The following is a 23178-nucleotide window of genomic DNA, read 5'->3' on the forward strand; positions in this document are numbered from 1 at the left end:
GCTTTATTGGAATGGGAAACATATGTTAACATTGCCAAAGCGAGTGAAGTAGATAATAAACAAAAGTGAAATACACAATAAAATGAACAGTAAACATTACACTCACAGAAGTTCCAAAAGAATAAAGACATGACAAATGTCATATTATGTATATATACAGTGTTGTAACGATGTGCTAATAGTTAAAGTACAAAAGGGGAAATAAATAAACAAAAATATGGGTTGTATTTTCAATGTGTTCGTTCTTCATTGGTTGCCCTTTTCTCGTGAACAACAGGTCACAAATCTTGCTACTCACTCACAGAAGTTCCAAAAGAATAAAGACATTTCAAATGTCATATTATGTGTAAATATACAGTGTTGTTACAATCTCTCTATTCCCTAATGCCGTGGTGAAGAACTAGAGAGAGAGAGAAGGAATTTGTAGACATTTGTAGAAATGTGTCCGTGCGCGTAACCCCGTTCTACAACCGATCCTCACAGTGTTACGCGCCTCTGCTCAACACATCACTACGGCCCATTGGAGAGTCAATGTGCAGGTCGTTTGTCATAGCCGGAAAAGAGAGAGAGGAGAGAAAACTGAGTTGAGGGGGAAGACTTACATAGACTTTGGCTGTCTAATTTTCGCTTCTAATAACCTTAGGACACAACAGGGATGGCATTTAGGAGATATAATTTAGGCCTACTTACTATAGAACATTACGATAGAAATGATGGCCTGTCAAGCATTGCATGTTTTATAGATATGAATCTACCTGTGTGCATTCAAATTATGTTGATTAGCTATTCTAAAAGATGGGATGCGTTGCACTGAAAATATCACTGAGGCAGTACATAAAACAATTCTTAATGCCTTACTGGCTCTAACACGGGAGTAAAATTCAGTAGGCTAATTGCTAGAATAATAGTCTACAGTCAATGAACGCTTCCATCTAGCGGTAATTAAGGGAACAGTCACGTTGGGCTCAGGTTGCCGTCAACGCTCTTACGTTGACACAGCTGGCCAATGACAGCGCAGAAATTGATACGCGCTTGTTGGTTGGATCGGTGATAGCGTTTCTGCTCAGGTTGCTAGGAAACCTGTCGTGTCCATATTGCCGAGGCGGAAGGAAGATTCTGTAGTGTAAAATAAAAAACACAAAGCACTTTTGAACATTTTGCTAATATATTTATTTGTTTGTGCGCTGCCATGGTGAAATTAAGAGCAAGGTGCCTTCTTGTAGGTAAGATTTAGAAATGTATGCTAAATGCTAAGAAGTTGATTTGGGAATGACAACGTCTGTACTGTAAAGAAAGTAACAGTTAGCTGAGAGTTAGGCTAGCTTGCAAAACGTTGGATAGGACAGAGTAGCTAAGTTAGAAAAGGACCTAGATAGCTAACAGTTTTACACGCATTTGCAAGTTACCTAACTCTAGGATTACACGTTTGAGTAGGGTAACATGGAAGAGACGTATGTATTCTATCAATTCGATTTCAATTCAAGGGGCTTTATTGTCATGGGAAACATGTTTACATTCCCAAAGCAAGGGAAATAGATAACAAACAAAAGTTAAATAAACAATAAAACATTTACAGTAAACATTACACGTATAAAAGTTCCACAAGAATAAAGACATTTCAAATGTCATATTATGTCTATGTACAGTGTTGAAATGATGTAAAAATAGTTGAAGTACAAAAGGGAAAATAAATAAACATAAAAATAGGTTGTATTTACAATGGTGTTTGTTAATCTCTCTCTCTCTGTTGCGCCACCCTTCCCCTCTTCAGGAGATGCAGCAGTGGGGAAAAGTGCTCTCTCTCAGATGTTCCGTAGTGATGGAGCACACTTCCAGAAGAACTACAGTATGGTGAGAAAATAACTTTGAGACACACACACACACACACTGGTCTCTCTCTAGCCTGGTCTCCCAGATCTGTTTGTTTGTGCTCTTGCCAACTCAGATTCTTCACTTAAAATGTAAAAAAAAACATTGATTTCAAAGTTTAACAAATCATACAACTCTGCCCACGGACTACTTATGCACTGAACATTTTACCAAAACACATTTAATGGAAGAACTGTGTTGATATTCCAAAAACTCTGTTAAATATCTGCTCAGAATTAAGATTCAACGATGTCTGCAGTAATCATGTCAGCTACGACATGACTCATTGACCGCACACACTGCATAACAACAACGCACTGGTGTGAGTGTGTGTTGTTGTGACACACCGGTCTAAGTGAACAGAGACAAATCAAATCACATGTTATTTGTCACATGCACCGAATACAACTTTTGTAGACTTTACTGTGAAATGCTCTTCCCAATGATGCAGAGTAAAAACAATATGAAATGCAAAATAATAATAATAGTAACACAAGGAGCAAAATCCACAACAATGGAGCTCTAGGGAGTATTAGTACCAGATCAATGTGCAGAGGTACCAGGTATTTGAGGTAGATACAGTTGAAGTTGGAAGTTTATATACACCTTAGCCAAATACATTTAAACTCAGTTTTTCACAATTCCTAAAATGTAATCCTTGTAAAAATTCCCTGTCTTAGGTCAGTTAGGATCACCACTTTATTTAAAAAATGTGAAATGTCAGAATAATAGTAGAGAGAATGATTTATTTCAGCTTTTATTTCTTTCATCACATTCCCAGTGGGTCAGAAGTTTACATACACTCAATTAGTATTTGGTAGCATTTCCTTTACATTGTTTAACTTGGGTCAAACGTTTCAGGTAGCATTCCACAAGCTTCCCACAGTAAGTTGGGTGAATTTTGGCCCATTCCTCCTGACAGAGCTGGTGTAACTGAGTCAGGTTTGTAGGCCTCCTTGCTCGCACACACTTTTTCAGTTCTGCCCACACATTTTCTATGGGATTGAGGTCAGGTCTTTGTGATGGCCACTCCAATACCTTGACTTTGTTGTCCTTAAGCCATTTTGCCACAACTTTGGAAGTATGCTTGGGGTCATTGTCCATTTGGAAGACCCATTTGCGACTAAGCTTTAACTTCCTGACTGATGTCTTGAGATGTTGCTTCAATATATCCACATCATTTTCCTACCTCATGATGCCACCTATTTTGTGATGTGCACCAGTCCCTCCTGCAGCAAAGCACCCCCACAACATGATACTGCCACCCCAGTGCTTCACGGTTGGGATGGTGTTTTTCAGCTTGCAAGCCTCCCCCTTTTTCCTCCAAACATAACGATGGTCATTATGGCCAAACAGTTCTATTTTTGTTTCATCAGACCAGAGAACATTTCTCCAAAAAGTACAATCTTTGTCCCTATGTGCAGTTGCAAACCAGTGAGGAGTTCCTACACTGCACAAGTTGTTACAGCTGTTGATAAGTCATTGTAATAATCTGACAATGTTTTTCATGTCATTACATTAAGATATAAGGGTGGATCATAGCTATACAATTCACGAGTTGATTTAAAACCTATGTTTAACCCTTTCTCATGGTTGTTGTCTTGATGGATTTGTCCAAAATCGTGTGACATAAAACATTACGTTTCTGTCCTTGCATTTATGGGAGTCTTAAGTTGTCGTTATATCATGTATTAACCATTAATCAGTTAAATTAGACATTGAACTTGAACCCTGTAAGAGTCCTGGATCTAGCTGTCAAACTGTTTTTTGTACAGAGATCTCCGAAATGCACTGCAACTACATAACATTTTGTGTCTCCTTATGCTACAGGGTGAAAACAGTTTTCATGGGCTCACAAATCCCAAATAGAATGCTTCTAACTGAAAGAATAATCCTACCTTGATACTTCAAACCTAAATTGATGCTGTCATTAACACGGTTCTTCAATAATTATGTAAAGTACTTGTTGGATGCGCATTTGGTGTCGAGCTGTTTAATTACGCCGTGATCATTTCACACATCATCATCTGTTCCAGGAAGGAATATTCGGAATGACATTCAAGTGATGAACAGCTGCTGTGAAAGCGCATGCCATGCTACAACAGCCCAAATGGTGAAAAAAAGGTGTTCCTGAGAAATGTCCAGAATGTTTTGGTGTCTCGTTCCTTACTCCGGTGAAGACCGGTGTGTCTGGATTCACATTGGATCTATTATCCCTAGCGAATCAATGTTGATCCTCTGCTGTAGTCTTGTAGTCTGCTTGATTTACAGCAGGGTCTCGTTAGATTTAACAGAGAAGGCATCAAGGTAATGAGTTCATGTTTTCGTGCCTCGAACTGGACCCTTACTGTGCCTAATTGTGTAGGATAGGCGATTGCGCAACACCCAACTAATTCCTATGAATTATTCTGGATATAATGACAACAAATGACATAGCCTAGTGGGCTTATTCACAATATGAGCTCGTAATGACATAACATGACAAATGCATTTCGGTTTCCATGTTACACCTGCAATTTTAAATAATACAAGGGGTTTGAAGTAGCCTAGTTGAACTTGGAGCTCAGAAATGAATAATATCTAATGCTGGCTTCAACTTGGCTTTCCAAACCAATCCTTCCATCACAAAAGGAACCTGGCTGTTGGTAGCATGGTCATTCTAAAAACAGAGATGGTGAGGTTAATGTTACCGCCATTCATGGCTTTATTATCTGTGCCTGCGTAGTCTACAGAAACATCACCATGCATACATCATATTTATTTAGTCAGCACACATTATTCTCACACATTTTAGAATATAATAATAATTACAAAATCAATGCATTGGCAAGGCCTAAAAAACGTATTATCCTTAAAGTGGTAATGGCATACTTCTTTTGACACTTTTTGCATGCTTTTTTTGGGGTGGGCTGTGTGTGTGTGTGGGGGGGGGGGGGCTTTATATTAAGCCCTATATGTACATAAATCAAAATTATTGCATTTGAGTAATTTAGCAGACACTCTTATCCAGAGCGACTTACAGGAACAATTAGGTTTAAGTGCCTTGCTCAAGGGCACATCGGCAGATTTTTCATCTAGTCGGCTCGGGGATTCAAACCAGCAACCTTTCGGTTACTGGCCCAATGCTCTTATCCACTAGGCTACCTGCCGCACAATTGTTTAACACTGAAGTCCTTGAAAATTACAATGAAGTGCTTGAAAAAGTCCCTAAAAGTAGTTGAATTTGACTTTCCAATGTCTGTATGAACCCTGCTTAAAGGATGAATAGTCCTAGGCCTATGTTGTTGTAAGTGGACATATGGGCCAATTTGCATATATTCCTCTAAGTACACATGTGGAACTGCATAAAAATTATTACAATTTTTGTTTCAAACCATTTTGAAATGCTGATCCCAATGTCACACATTGCATTCCATTATTTATAGAAATACTCATATACAGTATAGTAGTGTGCATAAAGTCAGTGCAGATAGTCTGGGTAACCATTAAATGAACTATTTTGTGGTCTGATGTCTATTTAGCAGTCTTATGGCATGGGGTTAGAAGCTGTAGCCGATTCTCAGGTACCATTTGCCAGACAGTGGCAGATTGAACAGTCTATGGCATGGGGTTAGAAGCTGTAGCCGATTCTCAGGTACCATTTGCCGGACAGTGGCAGATTGAACAGTCTATGGCATGGGGTTAGAAGCTGTAGCCGATTCTCAGGTACCATTTGCCGGACAGTGGCAGATTGAACAGTCTATGGCATGGGGTTAGAAGCTGTAGCCGATTCTCCGGTACCATTTGCCGGACAGTGGCAGATTGAACAGTCTATGGCATGGGGTTAGAAGCTGTAGCCGATTCTCAGGTACCATTTGCCGGACAGTGGCAGATTGAACAGTCTATGGCATGGGTGGTTGAAGTCTGACAATTTTCCGGGCCTTTCTCTGACACTGCCTGATATAGAGGTCCTGGATGGCAGGGAGCTTGGCCCCAGTGATGTACTGGGCTGTCCGCACCACCCTCTGTAGTGATTTGCGTTCGAGGTCGCTGCATTTGCCATACCAAGCGGTAATGCAGCCAGTCAAGATGCTCTCAATGGTGTAGCTGTATAACTTTTTGAGGATCTGAGGGCTCATGCCAAATCTTTTCTGCCTCCTGAGGGGGAAGATGCACTGTCGTGGCCTCTTCACGACTGTGTGGAACATGATAATTCATTAGTGATGTGGACGCTAAGAAACGTGAATCTCTCAACCTGCTCCACTACAGCTCCGTCAGAGTGGAGAGATCACTTTGGGGAGCATTATTATGATACAACACACACACACCACACACACACACCACACACACACACACACACACACACACACACACACACACACACACACACACACACACACACACACACACACACACACACACACACACACACACACACACACACACACACACACACACACACACACACACACACAGCATGTGAATGTTACCCAAACTCCAGACTCCAACTAACTGGGTTCAGTCTGTTGGACTAAAGGTTAAAGACAGACAGGAAGCAGCATCCGGTCCGCAGCCATTCCATTCTCCTCACGTTCTCTTCCTCTCAAATGTCAGACGGCCTGTTAGGTTACCTATCGACCAATCTGTTCCGCTATTTATTCCGGACAGGCTCTCTCACTCACTCCCTCACTCACTCCCTCACTCCCTCACTCACTCACTCACTCACTCACTCACTCACTCACTCACTCACTCACTCACTCACTCACTCACTCACTCACTCACTCACTCACTCACTCACACACACACACACACACACACACACACACACACACACACACACACACACACACACACACACACACACACACACACACACACAACCAACATTTCTGTATTCTGTACAGGCTCTCATTGACATTCCACTGAGAGAGAGCCTTCCCAATTCCCATGATGCATCACATCAGCTCATTACCCCGTCTCCGTATTAGCTGGTTGGAATATCGCTGAGGAAGACTGTGTGAGCGTGCGTGCGCAGTTGGCTGCAGTCTTTTGTGTGTGTGTGTGTGTGTGTGTGTGTGTGTGTGTGTGTGTGTGTGTGTGTGTGTGTGTGTGTGTGTGTGTGTGTGTGTGTGTGTGTGTGTGTGTGTGTGTGTGTGTGTGTGTGTGTGTGTGTGTGTGTGTGGCATTGAGCTGCAGTCTTTTGTGTGTGTGTGTGTGTGTGTGTGTGGCGGTGGGCTGCAGTCTTTTGTGTGTGTGTGTGGCAGTGGGCTGCAGTCTTTTGTGTGTGTGTGTGGCGGTGGGCTGCAGTCTTTTGTGTGTGTGTGTGGCATTGAGCTGCAGTCTTTTGTGTGTGTGTGTGGCAGTGGGCTGCAGTCTTGCACACAAATCAAATTGTATTGGTAACATGCACATATGTAGCAGATGTTATTGCGGGTGTAGAGAAATGCTTATGTTCCTAGCTCCAACAGTGAAGTAATATCTGACAGTATAAAACAATACACACAATCTAAAGTAAAATAATGTAATTAAGAAATATAGAAATATTAGGATGAGCAATGCCAGAGTCCGGAATATAAATATAGATGTATATGATGGGATGTATAGACATGGACAGTATCTCAATAGAATATGTTGTATATATGTAGAATATGTAGGATAGAATATGTCGTATATACAGTTGAAGTCGGAAGTTTACATACATCTTAGCCAAATACATTTAAACTCAGTTTCACAATTCCTGACATTTAATCAGAGTAAAAATTCCCTGTCTTAGTTCAGTTAGGATCACCACTTTTTTAAGAATGTGAAATGTCAGAATAATAGTTGAGAGAATGATTTATTTCAGCTTTTATTTCTTTCATCAAATTCCCAGTGGATCAGAAGTTTACATACACTCAATTAGTATTTGGTAGCATTGGCTTTAAATTGTTTAACTTGGGTAAAATGTTTCGGGTAGCCTTCCACAAGCTTCCCACAATAAGTTGGGTGAATTTTGGCCCATTCCTCCTGACAGAGCTGGTGTAACTGAGTCAGGTTTGTAGGCCTCCTTGTTCGCACACGCATTTTAATTTCTGCCAACAAATTTTCTATGGGATTGAGGTCAGGGCTTTGTGATGGCCACTCCAATACCTTGACTTTGTTGTCCTTAAGCCATTTTGCCACAACTTTGGAAGCATGCTTGTCCATTTGGAAGACCCATTTGCGACTAAGCTTTAACTTCCTGACTGATGTCTTGAGATGTTGCTTCAATATATCAACATAATTTTCCTACCTCATGATGAGTATAGATACCGTAATATAAAGTTACTCAAGTAAAAGTGAAAGTCACCCAGTAAAATTCTACTTGAGTAAAAGTCAAAAAAGATTTGGTATAAATATACTTAAGTATCAAAAGTAAATGTAATTGCTAAAATATACTTAAGTATCAAAAGTAGAAGTAAAAGTATGAATGATTTAAAAATCCTTATAATAAGCAATGCAGACGGCACCATTTTCTTTTTTTTAAATGTACGGATAGCCAGGTGCTCCCTCCAACACTCAGACATTATTTACAGATAGCCAGGTGCACCCTCCAACACTCAGACATTATTTACAGATAGTCAGGTGCTCCCTCCAACACTCAGACATTATTTACAGATAGCCAGGTGCTCCCTCCAACACTCAGACATTATTTACAGATAGTCAGGTGCTCAGTCCAACACTCAGACATTATTTACAGATAGTCAGGTGCACCCTCCAACACTCAGACATTATTTACAGATAGCCAGGTGCTCCCTCCAACACTCAGACATTATTTACAGATAGTCAGGTGCTCAGTCCAACACTCAGACATTATTTACAGATAGCCAGGTGCTCAGTCCAACACTCAGACATTATTTACAGATAGTCAGGTGCACCCTCCAACACTCAGCCAGTATTTACAGATAGCCAGGTGCTCCCTCCAACACTCAGACATTATTTACAGATAGTCAGGTGCTCAGTCCAACACTCAGACATTATTTACAGATAGCCAGGTGCTCCCTCCAACACTCAGACATTATTTACAGATAGTCAGGTGCTCAGTCCAACACTCAGACATTATTTACAGATAGCCAGGTGCTCCCTCCAACACTCAGACATTATTTACAGATAGCCAGGTGCTCCCTCCAACACTCAGACATTATTTACAGATAGTCAGGTGCACCCTCCAACACTCAGACATTATTTACAGATAGTCAGGTGCTCAGTCCAACACTCAGACATTATTTACAGATAGCCAGGTGCTCAGTCCAACACTCAGACATTATTTACAGATAGTCAGGTGCACCCTCCAACACTCAGACATTATTTACAGATAGCCAGGTGCTCCCTCCAACACTCAGACATTATTTACAGATAGTCAGGTGCTCAGTCCAACACTCAGACATTATTTACAGATAGCCAGGTGCTCAGTCCAACACTCAGACATTATTTACAGATAGTCAGGTGCACCCTCCAACACTCAGCCAGTATTTACAGATAGCCAGGTGCTCCCTCCAACACTCAGACATTATTTACAGATAGTCAGGTGCTCAGTGCAACACTCAGACATTATTTACAGATAGCCAGGTGCTCCCTCCAACACTCAGACATTATTTACAGATAGTCAGGTGCTCAGTCCAACACTCAGACATTATTTACAGATAGCCAGGTGCTCCCTCCAACACTCAGACATTATTTACAGATAGCCAGGTGCTCCCTCCAACACTCAGACATTATTTACAGATAGTCAGGTGCTCCCTCCAACACTCAGACATTATTTACAGATAGTCAGGTGCTCAGTCCAACACTCAGACATTATTTACAGATAGCCAGGTGCTCCCTCCAACACTCAGACATTATTTACAGATAGCCAGGTGCTCCCTCCAACACTCAGACATTATTTACAGATAGTCAGGGTCACACTCCAACACTCAGACATTATTTACAGATAGTCAGGTGCTCCCTCCAACACTCAGACATTATTTACAGATAGCCAGGTGCTCCCTCCAACACTCAGACATTATTTACAGATAGTCAGGTGCTCCCTCCAACACTCAGACATTATTTACAGATAGCCAGGTGCTCAGTCCAACACTCAGACATTATTTACAGATAGCCAGGTGCTCAGTCCAACACTCAGACATTATTTACAGATAGCCAGGTGCTCAGTCCAACACTCAGACATTATTTACAGATAGTCAGGGTCACACTCCAACACTCAGACATTATTTACAGATAGTCAGGTGCTCCCTCCAACACTCAGACATTATTTACAGATAGCCAGGTGCTCCCTCCAACACTCAGACATTATTTACAGATAGTCAGGTGCACCCTCCAACACTCAGACATTATTTACAGATAGCCAGGTGCTCAGTCCAACACTCAGACATTATTTACAGATAGCCAGGTGCTCCCTCCAACACTCAGACATTATTTACAGATAGTCAGGTGCACCCTCCAACACTCAGACATTATTTACAGATAGCCAGGTGCTCAGTCCAACACTCAGACATTATTTACAGATAGCCAGGTGCTCAGTCCAACACTCAGACATTATTTACAAAATATGCATGTGTGTTTAGTGAGTCCGCCAGACCATAAGCAGTAGGGATTACCACGTGTTCTCTTGATAAGTGCGTGAATTTCACAATTATCCGGTCCTGCTAAGCATTCAAAATGTAACAATTACTTTTGGTTGTCAGGGAAAATGTATGGAGTTAAGTACAATATTTTCTATAGGAATGTAGTGAAGTAAAAGTTGTCAAAAATATAAATAGTAAAGTACATATACCCCAAAAAACGACTTAATTAGTACTTTAAAGTATTTTTACTTAAGTACTTTACACCACTGGTGTTTGGTCCAAATGGCACCCTATTCCCTATCTACCCCATAAGGCTTTGGTCAAAAATAGTGCACTATTTAGGGAATAGGGTGCAATTTGGAAAGGAACTTCAGTGATTATAATATATATAATATAGAACAATATATGCCATTTAGTAGACACTTTTATCCAAAGCGACTTACAGTCATAAGTGCATATATTTTACGTATGGGTGGTCCCGGGAATCGAACCCACTACCCTGCTGTTGCAAGTGCCATGCTAGTACCAACTGAGCTACAAAGGACCAAATGAAAATACCACTTTCCTTTCTTCTTCAAGGTTATCACAGATATAGAACTGGATAGGTATCATGTGTCAAAGTACACACACACACCAGGGCTGCACTATATGGGAGGAAAAAATTAATTAGGATTTTTCTTTTTACTAAGTATTACGATTAGGACTTGATGTGCAATACAGTGCCTTGCAAAAGTATTCATCCCCCTTGGCGTTTTTCCTATTTTGTTCCATTACAACCTATAATTTGAATGGATTTTTCTTTGGATTTCATGTAATGGACATACACAACATAGCCCAAATTGGTGAAGTGAAATGGAAAAAAATACTTGTTTCAAAAAAAAAGAAAATTTAATGGAAAAGTGGTGCATGCATATGTATTCACCCCCTTTGCTATGAAGCCCTTAAATAAGATCTGGTGCAACCAATTACCTTCATAAGTCACATAATTAGTTAAATAATATTATTTTGCATCTTCAAAGTGGCAGGCGTGTTGTGAAAATCAAATTATATAAACCTCCAAAAAATCCATTTTAATTGCAGGTTGTAATGGCAACAAAATAGGAAAAATGCCAAGGAGGTGAATACTTTCGCAAGCCACTGTATAAATCAAAACACTTGGGTGGACTGTTGGGATCCTAGAAATAGAATGATTTATATTAAGAAGAAAAGTGGAAAGCAGCATCGTTCTTGTTTGGAACAATCTGTTGACTGGATTTGACCCAACAGAACAGAATGCAAATGTATAGTGAATCTAACAGCGAGGAGGAGGAGCGGTGCTGCTTGAGTGACAAGGGCGGGGCTTGTTGTGTGTAGGAAGCAAGCGGAGAAAAAACCCCGTAAACTATAAGATTAGGGCAGTGTGCAGCCTTAAAACACACCCTTCCTCCTCCTCCTGTGTCTAAGTAGGAAGGAAGCCTTTCTCCTATCTTATGCTGTTAGATCTCTGTTCTAGATCTTTCATTGGAAACACACAAACAGAGTTCAAAGTGTTTGAATCAAATCAACGTATTGTAGCCTCTAACATTTTGTTATGAAAGAGTCTGGTTTGTGACAGTTGGGTTTTGGTTGATGTGTGGTTGTGTTATGAAGTTTGGGTTTAGGTTGTTGTGTGGTTATTTTACGATGGTTCCGTTGTGGTTGTGTGATGATGGCTGGTTGTAGGTTATTGCGTGATGATGGTTGGATTTAGGTTGTGCTGTGCCTGTTGTGTGATGGTTGGGCTTTGGTTGTTTTCTAGACGGCTGGAGTGGAACTGGTTGTGAAGTCAGTGAACATCCCAGAGACCAGCGACAGTGTGGTGAGTACACACTCCCTAGACGGACTCCCACGCTCCCTCTATATTGGCTAGAAGCTTTTTACAGAAGCCAACAATCTGGAGTTCTTTCATACTGAAAATAACTTTGTGATGATTGACAGTATTTCTCTCCCTCTCAGGAACTGTACATCTTTGACTCTGCCGGGAGGGAAACCTTTGTTGAAGCATGTGAGAAGTTGGTGAGGCCCACTACGTATCTCGTCTTCAAAGTTACAAAGGATTCACTACTTTCCCTCATCCCTCTCTCTTCACATCTCTCTTCCCTCTCTCATCCCTCTCTCTCCCATCCCTCCCTCTATCCCTCTACAGTGGGGCCAGCCGTCTGTGTTGTGTCTGGTGTTTGACGTGAGCAGTGAGCTGTCATTCAGTAGCTGTGGCCGCTGGCTGGAGAGGGTCAGGGCCCACTGCCAGGGTCTGCACATCCCAGGTACCACACACCTCAGCTCTGACCCCCTGTATCTGGAGGTGCTTGATCTTAGTGCTCTTTGTGTGTGTGTGTGTGTGTGTGTGTGTGCGTGTGTGTATTATCAACTTTGTGTGTGTGTGTTGTTGTGACGTTCAGGTGTGTTGGTGGGTAACAAGTCGGACCTGTCCTCGCGGAGGGAGGTGGAGACCTCGGTGGCCCAGGAGTGGGCCCAAAGCCAGGGGCTGCAGTACCACGAGACGTCCGCTGTGAGTGCACCCACACCTGGACACAACAGACAAGCTCATAGGCTTCTGGAGCCAAAGTGCCAACACCAAGTCCAAAAATAGTATACCCTCTAACAAAGCGATGATTAAAATGTTTCTCATTCTGTGTGTATGTGTGTGTGCATGGCATCTGTATTGCAGAAGGAGATGGAGAACTGTGAAGCTCCCTTTCTGAGTCTAGCCCAGCTGTTCCACGCTCTCTACCAAGACAGACTACAGACCATACAGAACCTGGCCTAACATTCTAGAACCTGGCCTAACATTCTAGAATCTGGCCTGACAATCTTGAACCTGAACATTCTAGAACCTGGCCTGACAATCTTGAACCTGAACATTCTAGAACCTGGCCTGACAATCTTGAACCTGAACATTCTAGAACCTGGCCTAACATTCTAGAACCTGGCATAACATTCTAGAATCTGGCCTAACATTCTAGAATCTGACCTGACAATATTGAACCTGAACATTGTAGAATCTGGCCTACCATTGTAGAACCTGCACAATCTGGCCTAACACATATACATATCTATTACATTGTATATATTCTGTTTCTATGGCCTATAGAAAGGATATATGGATTATATTTCTATGGATTCTAAGACCTGGCCCAATGTTCTATAACTTGGCCCAACACTCCCTAAGTGAAAAATACTGCCTCTGACAGTGACAAATCCACCTTACATTGGGGTGGAGATTAAGATGAAACTGTTATCTATTTACTACAATAATGAATGTTATGTATATTCTTCACGTTCTCTGAGTTATGCAGGAGAACATGATAACTTGTATTAAAGTTTGTGATTTCTGTACAGTTTTCTGATTGCTAGAGTTTTGCATATGAGGGACCTTTCCATCCCTCTCTCCCTCCATCACCCACTCTCTCTCTCCTTTACTCTCTCCTCTCCATCCCCCTTTCTGTCCATCAATCCCACTCTCTCTGTCTCTCTCCACCCCCCGCCCCTCCTCTCTCCATCACCCACTCTCTCTCTCCTTTACTCTCTCCTCTCCATCCCCCTTTCTGTCCATCAATCCCACTTTCTCTGTCTCTCTCCACCCCCCGCCCCTCCTCTCTCCATCACCCACTCTCTCTCTCCTTTACTCTCTCCTCTCCATCCCCCTTTCTGTCCATCAATCCCACTCTCTCTGTCTCTCTCCACCCCCCGCCCCTCCTCTCTCCATCACCCACTCTCTCTCTCCTTTACTCTCTCCTCCCATCCCCCTTTCTGTCCATCAATCCCACTCTCTCTGTCTCTCTCCACCCCCCGCCCCTCCTCTCTCCATCACCCACTCTCTCTCTCCTTTACTCTCTCCTCCCCATCCCCCTTTCTGTCCATCAATCCCACTCTCTCTGTCTCTCTCCACCCCCCGCCCCTCCTCTCTCCATCTGTCTCTGTTTCTCCATTTGCAGCTGGAGACCTTCACATCATTTCCATCATTTCCAAACCCGTTTGTTGTTTATTCGTTAACAACCCTGTAATTACTGTTTTAATGACCCTCCTCTCATTGTAACGGGGTCAGACCCACTGCCTATTATAGCCTCTCATGTCTAACACACACACACACACACACACACACACACACACACACACACTATGCTACGAGGCCTCTATTGAACTAGGCTGTCCGTCCGCCTCAAAGCCACTCGTTTATGGTGATTGAATCTCATATTATGCCCCGCATTAAAATAGACTGCTGCCTTGGAATTCTGTTCCCATAACTACTGAGAGTATAATGACATGTTGAGGGTTGTTAGTTATGACACTGTTATGGTAACTGTTGTTTTAATACAGTGTGTGGGTTTATGGTTTAGTCTTTAATGTTAAATATGTGGTTAATCTGTAGCTAGCTATGCAATCTTAAATATAATTACATTTAATAGATGCAATCTTAAATATATGATAAATATTGATTGGTTTTCTAGTGTAAAATAGAGAGCCATGATGAGTTGGGGGGGATGATTTAAGTAGTCGGTTCCACACATTGACAGACAGTTGTTGAAATTGAGGTCAAACCAATGTCCTTGCTTTGTAAATGTGTGTGTATATGTGTGTGAGAGAGAGAGATTGGATATTGGTTCTGGCATGGGGTAGAGTTTGGCTGCGTTGTGCCCAGTCTGGCTTGGTGTGTGTGTGTGTGTGTGTGTTGGCATGATGTGTGCGTAAACCAGGGTGCCTGACTGAGACAGACTGGCCTAGCAGGGTGGAGGGGGACCCCTCACCACAGAAGTCTGGCATGGAGAGACAGGGGGGAGCCATGAATACACACACACACACACACAGGTTTAGTGGAAGGGCACCGTCTGGGACAAGGAGTTTCCTGACAAACACACACAGTCTCCATCCATCTGTCATCAGCAGGACACAGCCAGGGAGGTGTGTGTACCACACTCACTAGGACGAAGGACACCTGTTACTGCTGTGTGAGTGACTCTATAACATACAGAATAAACATCAGAATCAATATAATAAGCACTTGACTAAAATACTGCAGCAAAAGCATCATCACTTTCCCCAGCGTCCTTCCCAAGCTCTTGTGTCAGCCCCTGAAGATGGAATCCGCAGTAGGGGGAACAGCGCCCCTGAAGATGGAATCCGCAGTAGGGGGAACAGCCCCCTGAAGATGGAATCCGCAGTAGGGGGAACAGCCCCCTGAAGATGGAATCCGCAGTAGGGGGAACAACGCCCCTGAAGATGGAATCCGCAGTAGGGGGAACAGCGCCCCTGAAGATGGAATCCGCAGTAGGGGGAACAACGCCCCTGAAGATGGAATCCGCAGTAGGGGAAACAACGCCCCTGAAGATGGAATCCGCAGTAGGGGGAACAACGCCCCTGAAGATGGAATCCGCAGTAGGGGGAACAGCCCCCTGAAGATGGAATCCGCAGTAGGGGGAACAGCCCCCTGAAGATGGAATCCGCAGTAGGGGGAACAACGCCCCTGAAGATGGAATCCGCAGTAGGGGGAACAACGCCCCCTGAAGATGGAATCCGCAGTAGGGGGAACAACGCCCCTGAAGATGGAATCCGCAGTAGGGGGAACAGCCCCCTGAAGATGGAATCCGCAGTAGGGGGAACAGCCCCCTGAAGATGGAATCCGCAGTAGGGGGAACAACGCCCCTGAAGATGGAATCCGCAGTAGGGGGAACAACGCCCCTGAAGATGGAATCCGCAGTAGGGGGAACAGCGCCCCTGGCCGCCACAGCACCCTTGTTATGGTTTTTGTTGCGAATTGAGGTGCATCACGCAGCATGTTACAACAAATTCCACCACATATTGTGGTCTATCGCACGTGCATTTATGTCAGCGGGGATGAAACCGTTTCCATTGTCTGAAGAAACCTCTTTGTTGTTGTAACACCCAAACAGACGTGGCAGCTTCAACATTGAGGATTCCAGCTTTAAAAGCGGCTTCAAATGACATTTTCATGAGTTTGCGTGTGTATGTGTGTGTGTGTGCGTGCATAGCAGTGTGTGTGTGAAGCCTATTAGACTAACACCAGTGTGCTACGCTAACCTAGCTACGACACAGACTGCTATTTATTCTGCACCTGTCCTCCTCAGAGTGTATGTGCGTGCCCAGCCTCAAACCCACAGCACCCCTTTTGACCGGCCACAAGAGGGGGCAAGAGATAGAAGACATTCTGGGAGATGTAAAATATATTCGTAAAGTTTCTCGGAGAAGGAGTGATCATGTTCCACCTGTTCATATAATTGTATTCATTATGATCTAAAAAGCCAAACTTGTCCTACATCAGCACTCCTACTCTGAGACGCTTGATAAAATACTCACATAGGAGGGCTGATTTGAGATCAGTTTGGCCTTTATATGTCAGCTCAACCGGAAATTTAAATGGCACATTGCCATGTTTAAATCCACGATCGGACTGAATCCTTGAAGCCAAGGTGATGTTGTTCTGTGGGATAAGGGAGAGACATGGCCTGCTTCCCAAATGCCACTGTATTCCCAGCACACTACATTTGACCAGAGACTTATGGGGGAATGGCCCTAAATAGGGAATAGAGTGTCATTTGGTACTGCAGAAATGATAGGATACAGCAGCTTGCTTGGTCATGGTTGGACAGCAGTGGAGTGGATAGCCCTGGGCTAGATAACATGGCACAACAGGGAACTATGTCTGCCTGCCTGTTTGTATGCATGTCTGTCTTTCGGCCTTTCTGCCTGTCTAAAGTTCCTCCTTCTCTCACCTTTTACCTTCTCTCTTTGTTTCTCATCTCTTTAATGCCTTTCCTCCCTCTCCCCCCCCCCCCCTCAATTTCTCCCTTCCATTCCTCCCTCCCTCTCTCCCTCCCCCTTCCTTTCTCTCTCTCCCCATCCCTCTCTCATCCTCCTTCCCTCTATCGCTCTCGCCCTCCCTCCCTTCCCTCTGTAGGTGGAGGTACGGACTGTTCTATCGCCCCAAACTCTTTGTGACCCACGAAGCTCATTAAGAGGAGCAGGTGAGAGAGGACGGAGCATCTGTTCTAACAGGCAGCACAGTATACTGGTAACACACAGTCACCGCACCTCAACCCACCCAACCAGTACATGCAGCTATCGCCATGAACACAAATCAATCACCAGACCTCCACACAGTCTACTCACCCAAACATTACAGCATTTGGTGTTGCTTTCTTGGCATATAATTCATGCTTGGAGTTATGAGTTGAGTTATGTGTTATGAGTGACGACTCATTACCTTCATCAATGAGGTCACAGAAAAGAACAAGATGTACAGGAGGACAGTGGTATAACGTGATGAAAGGATTCCACCTCCGAGCCAGAGGAGGGCAGTGTGTGGCTGGCCCATTCTGACTAATACGACGGACCCTCCACTCTCTCTCGTTGTCGATCTCTGTGTCCCTTCTCTCCTTCTCTGTCGATATCCCTGTCCCATCCACCTCGCTCGCTCTCGCCCTCCCTCTCTCTTTCTCACTTTCTCTCCCCCTTCACTCTCTTGCTCTCTCTCTCCTCTTCAGTGATCACACAGCAGCACTGTAGAGAGACATGCCAGACCCTTTGATCACACCACACCAGGGGAGAGAGAGTGGGGGGTAGAGTGTGTCACATACACTAGTGTTCTCCATTCTACTAGAACTCTGACATAATTATCACCACCGATGGAATGGCACAGACAGTAACAAAGGATGGGATGGATGGATGGATGATGGATGATATGGATGGATGATGGATGATGGATGGATGGATGGATGGCTGCATAGAGGAGAAAAGGAGGACAAGAACCACTTGCAAAGAGGATCTGTTGTTAAAGATAGACAGATCATTTTAACACCCAGAACCAAATCAGCTACACACACACACACACACACACACACACACACACACACACACACACACACACCAAATCAGCTACTCGGTTTCAAGCCAGTCACAGGACTAATAGAGAGGACGAGGAAGAGGAAGAGGATGAGATGAATTGACATCATCCACAGTGAAAAGAGACGACAGTCAGGACACTAGTTAGAGATCAATATGAACATAGCAGTGACCTACAAGCACACATACTGTACAGCAGACAACACACCATACGTTTTTATTGCATTGATGAAGTGACTGAGCTGTATATGTGTATTCATAGCCGCGGGAAGTAGCTTGGGGATGGTGGTCTGGGAGTGCTGCGATCTAGACATTTTTGGGGGCCCGCACTACAGATGGCTATATTGGTCCACTAACACAGGACTTGTCAAGGCCCAGTTCACTACTTTTGTGTTGAAAAAATTATTTCTTAAAAAATATATGTATTTAATTATTTATTTATTTTATTCTGTTTTTTTCAGGGGGTGCAGTGTCCTCAGTGCCCTTACTTCCCGCGGCTATGTGTGCGTTTTAAAATGATGAAATAAAATTAATTAATTAATCAATCAATCAATAAAGACTTTTGGTTTAGACAAGACAACAACAGAGATTCCAATTGTATCAATCAATCAACCAATCAACAAGCGGTCATATAGTTCCCTAAGGGGTTCCAATTTTATTAATCATTGGGACTTGATGCATCCAAGATAAGGATCGTTTGATTCATTTTGGCACCTTGAAAAGACGTTAAGCTTTTTTATTTTCATTGAAACAACACAACGCAAAGAAAGAAAGAAACACCATAAGGCTGTGTGAGATTTCAAAATGAAGATGACAGAAGTATTCGTTCCAAAGAAATCAGAGGTTTTTTTTTCTTATAAAAAAAAAAAAAAGGCTTTACGTTCGTCAAAGTTTGTTTCTTTGATTAGTTACGCCCCTTGAAAGCATTGTTAAATGAAGCCCCGCCCCTTCTACCTGCCTGTCGTCGAAAAAAGAGAAATACACACATTACAGTAACATTTGAACTGCCAACTTGGTTTTCACAACAACCCCCACTGTACCGCCTGTACTGTGTCATTGTTCAACATGTAGGTTGGATGATTTGATTAGCATGCATGTAGAGTTCTTAACATGGGAGTCCCTCAGTCTTAGCTTCGTCTAGTTGGTCTTCTTCTCTCACCGTTTCCTCTTGATTTTTTATAGCAGTGTCTTTCGCTAAGTGTCTGTTTGTCTCAGAGTAAGTAGTTGACTGTCCGATTACCCAGAACTCATGTGGCTCATCATGTGACTCCCCTCTGGACTCTACCTCTTTTTTTTTGTAGCTCGTCCGTCCGAAGAGGAAGTGATGTCGACGTTTGACATTTCACCTATCACCCCCTATTGACCTTTGGCCCCAAACAAATATGGCCTCGGTCCAGGGACCTGAGTCAGCAGAAAGGTAACAGAAGGAATCACTTAAAAACAATAGAATCTATCTATATATTATTAACTAAACTGCTTGTTGGCTAGTTGCCATGGTTCCATGTAAGCTATGTTTACGTCACTTCCTGTTGTTGTTGTTGTTTTTCAGTCCCAACGAATCAACTCATTCCTCCTCCTCCGCTGTAGTTTCCATGACGACTTGATTTCGTTTCACCTTGTTTGTCGTTATGTCATTATTGTTATTTTCACTTTTTGCGTCAGGGAAGTCTCTCCGTGATTTAGTAACATATATATTCATATATTCATATATAATTGATACATATATTAACTTAGACCATTTCATTTTTTGCGGTCTGGATTCCCTCCCTGCGTTAAAGTCCCAACCCACAATGGTTCACAGTATTAATGTGAAAAATTATGAAATCAAACAGAGCAACTAAAGAGAAGAGTGTAGGGGTGTAGGGAAGGAGGGGAAGAAAAACAAGGGCACTGCGTTCATCCACCTCTGGCCTGCTCGCCTCCCTACCACTGAGGAAGTACAGTTCCCGCTCAGCCCAGTCAAAACTGTTCGCTGCTCTGGCCCCCCGATGGTGGAACAAACTCCCTCACGACGCCAGGACAGCGGAGTCAATCACCACCTTCCGGAGACACCTGAAACCCCACCTCTTTAAGGAATACCTAGGATAGGATAAAGTAATCCTTCTGACCCCCCCCCCCCCTTAAAAGATTTAGATGCACTGTTGTAAAGTGGCTGTTCCACTGGATGTCATAAGGTGAATGCACCAATTTGTAAGTCGCTCTGGATAAGAGCGTCTGCTAAATGACTTAAATGTAAATGTAAATGTAATGTAAGAGTGTAGGGGTGTAGGGAAGGAGGCGAAGAAGAGTGTAGGGGTGTAGGGAAGGAGGGGGAGAAGAGTGTAGGGAAGGAGGGGGAGAAGAGTGGAGGGGTGTAGGGAAGGAGGGGGAGAAGAGTGTAGGGGTGTAGGGAAGGAGGGGGAGAAGAGTGTAGGGGTGTAGGGAAGGAGGGGGAGAAGAGTGTAGGGGTGTAGGGAAGGAGGGGGAGAAGGGTGTAGGGGTGTAGGGAAGGAGGGGAAGAAGAGTGTAGGGGTGTAGGGAAGGAGGGGGAGAAGAGTGTAGGGGTGTAGGGAAGGAGGGGGAGAAGAGTGTAGGGGTGTAGGGAAGGAGGGGGAGAAGAGTGTAGGGGTGTAGGGAAGGAGGGGGAGAAGAGTGTAGGGGTGTAGGGAAGGAGGGGGAGAAGAGTGTAGGGGTGTAGGGAAGGAGGGGAGAAGAGTGTAGGGGTGTAGGGAAGGAGGGGGAGAAGAGTGTAGGGGTGTAGGGAAGGAGGGGAGAAGAGTGTAGGGAAGGAGGGGGAGAAGAGTGTAGGGGTGTAGGGAAGGAGGGGGAGAAGAGTGTAGGGGTGTAGGGAAGGAGGGGGAGAAGAGTGTAGGGGTGTAGGGAAGGAAGGGGAGAAGAGTGTAGGGGTGTAGGGAAGGAGGGGGAGAAGAGTGTAGGGGTGTAGGGAAGGAGGGGAGAAGAGTGTAGGGAAGGAGGGGGAGAAGAGTGTAGGGGTGTAGGGAAGGAGGGGAGAAGGGTGTAGGGGTGTAGGGAAGGAGGGGGAGAAGAGTGTAGGGGTGTAGGGAAGGAGGGGGAGAAGAGTGTAGGGGTGTAGGGAAGGAGGGGAAGAAGAGTGTAGGGGTGTAGGGAAGGAGGGGAAGAAGAGTGTAGGGGTGTAGGGAAGGAGGGGGAGAAGAGTGTAGGGGTGTAGGGAAGGAGGGGGAGAAGGGGTGTATTGGGTGTAGGGAACTAAGAAGAGAGTCATAAAAAAATTGAACTCTGTTTTAAATTCGTAGTCTGGCCCTAGTCTCCCCACTCCTCCGTGGTTCCCCAACCCCACTACCTCATCCCTTCTCTGGGTACAGAGAGAGTGACACCCCATCCCCTCCCTTGCCTCCTTTCTCCCTACTCCTCCCGTTTCCCATCCTCCCCTGTCATAACTTTACAAACATGTTTAAAACTCCTTAAACAACGGTAGATGGGAAAGTCATGCATTTTCTTTTTTCAGATTTTTTTGCACTTTTTTTCAACATGGAAACTCATATGATGATCACCATCATCATCATCATCATCGCTGTATTAGAAGTATCCGGAACGGAAGCAGAGCTCATCTGTTTTGTTCTGTTACGCTCTGTTCATCCCTCCTTCTTTCTCACTCTCTTCCTCCCTCACAGTCCTCTCCCTCTCTCCATCCCTCCATTTCTCTCCACCCCTCTCTCCGCCCCCCTCTCCCTCCCTCTCTCCATCCCTCCATTTCTCTCCGCCCCCTCTCCGCCCCCCTCTCCCTCCCTCTCTCCCTCTCTCCATCCCTCCATTTCTCTCCACCCCTCTCTCCGCCCCCCTCTCCCTCCCTCTCTCCCTCTCTCCCTCCCTCCATCCCTCCACCCCTCTCTCCGCCCCCTCTCTCTCCCTCTCTCCCTCTCTCCATCCCTCCATTTCTCTCCGCCCCCCTCTCCCTCCCTCTCTCCATCCCTCTCTCCGCCCCCTCTCCCTCCCTCTCTCCCTCCCTCTCTCCCTCCCTCTCTCCCTCTCTCCATCCCTCCACCCCTCTCCCTCCCTCTCTCCCTCCCTCTCTCCCTCTTTCCATCCCTCCGCCCCCTCTCCACCCCTCTCTCCGCCCCCCTCTCCCTCCCTCTCATACAGGTGTGGTACGGCGGTTAGCTGCGCTGCCCGTGTCCGTCAGGTCTTTTTGAATACTGTTGTGGACCTGTAGGAAGCTGTGGTCCCGTTCCAACGTGGTTGAGTTATAGGCGGCTGTCGGCGTGCCTGTCTGGTTCTTCAGCGTATCCCGCGGCAACGTGTACATGGACAGCTCCGTCGACGGTAGCGCCCCGAATGCCTTCAGCCCCACCGGGGACGTGTCCCGGGATGCGTCCCCGGTGGAACGGGAGCTGGAGCGCGAGCGTCCCCGGTAACGGTAGCGGTAGGAGGGGATGCGCGTGATGGCGGCGCCTTGGAGGTAGTCGGCGGCGCTGATGGCGGCCCCCACGCGGAGCTGCCGGTGGCGGTCGATGAACATGTGCACTGCGAGCACGCCCACCATCTCGGCCATGATGAAGGAGAGGGCGCCGAAGTAGAAGGACCAGCCATAAGAATAACTGTTCTTCTTCGAGTCCGACTTGGACGGGTCGCCCGCGTTGGCTGATATGTAGACGATGATGCCGATGATGTTACTCAGTCCTGGAGGAGAGGGGGAAGAGGGAGAGAGATGGGGGGGAGAGGGGGAAGAGGGAGAGAGATGGGGGGGAGAGGGGGAAGAGGGAGAGAGATGGGGGGGAGAGGGGGGTCATCATCATCATCAGCCTCATCTATCTATCTCTCTCTCTCTCTCTCTCTTTCTCTCCCCGCCCCCTCCTCTCTCTCTTTCTCTCCCCGCCCCCTCCTCTCTCTCTCTCTCTCTCTCTCTCTCTCTCTC

At 44.8% G+C, this 23178-nt stretch overlaps 2 protein-coding genes across 2 annotated transcripts in view; one reads left to right on the top strand and one right to left on the bottom strand.

The window, feature by feature from the left end:
- Window positions 1-1073: 1073 nt before the first annotated feature.
- Window positions 1074-13789, top strand: LOC139567979 (intraflagellar transport protein 27 homolog). Its single transcript, XM_071389625.1, has 7 exons — window positions 1074-1223; window positions 1772-1851; window positions 12208-12267; window positions 12405-12464; window positions 12595-12712; window positions 12848-12957; window positions 13117-13789. The coding sequence occupies exons 1-7, from the start codon at window positions 1190-1192 to the stop codon at window positions 13213-13215; spliced, it is 561 nt and encodes a 186-aa protein (XP_071245726.1). The 5' UTR covers window positions 1074-1189; the 3' UTR covers window positions 13216-13789.
- An 8607-nt stretch (window positions 13790-22396) lies between these two features.
- LOC139544641 (voltage-dependent calcium channel gamma-2 subunit-like) overlaps window positions 22397-23178 on the bottom strand; it is a 223466-nt gene continuing 222684 nt past the window's right edge. The window contains exon 4 of the mRNA XM_071351955.1: window positions 22397-22943. Coding sequence (XP_071208056.1) covers window positions 22399-22943 — 545 coding nt within the window. The 3' untranslated portion in view covers window positions 22397-22398. The remainder of the gene's footprint in view (window positions 22944-23178) is intronic.

The sequence above is a fragment of the Salvelinus alpinus genome, chromosome 2 (genome assembly GCF_045679555.1).
Source record: "Salvelinus alpinus chromosome 2, SLU_Salpinus.1, whole genome shotgun sequence".
NCBI lineage: Eukaryota > Metazoa > Chordata > Actinopteri > Salmoniformes > Salmonidae > Salvelinus > Salvelinus alpinus.

Coding starts and splice junctions, on each gene's coding strand:
- LOC139567979 (XM_071389625.1), top strand. CDS start 1,190: ATGGTGAAATTAAGAGCAAGGTGCCTTCTTGTAG. Junction 12,465..12,594: donor TTGAAGCATGTGAGAAGTTG/GTGAGGCCCACT, acceptor ATCCCTCTACAG/TGGGGCCAGCCGTCTGTGTT. Junction 12,713..12,847: donor CCAGGGTCTGCACATCCCAG/GTACCACACACC, acceptor TGTGACGTTCAG/GTGTGTTGGTGGGTAACAAG.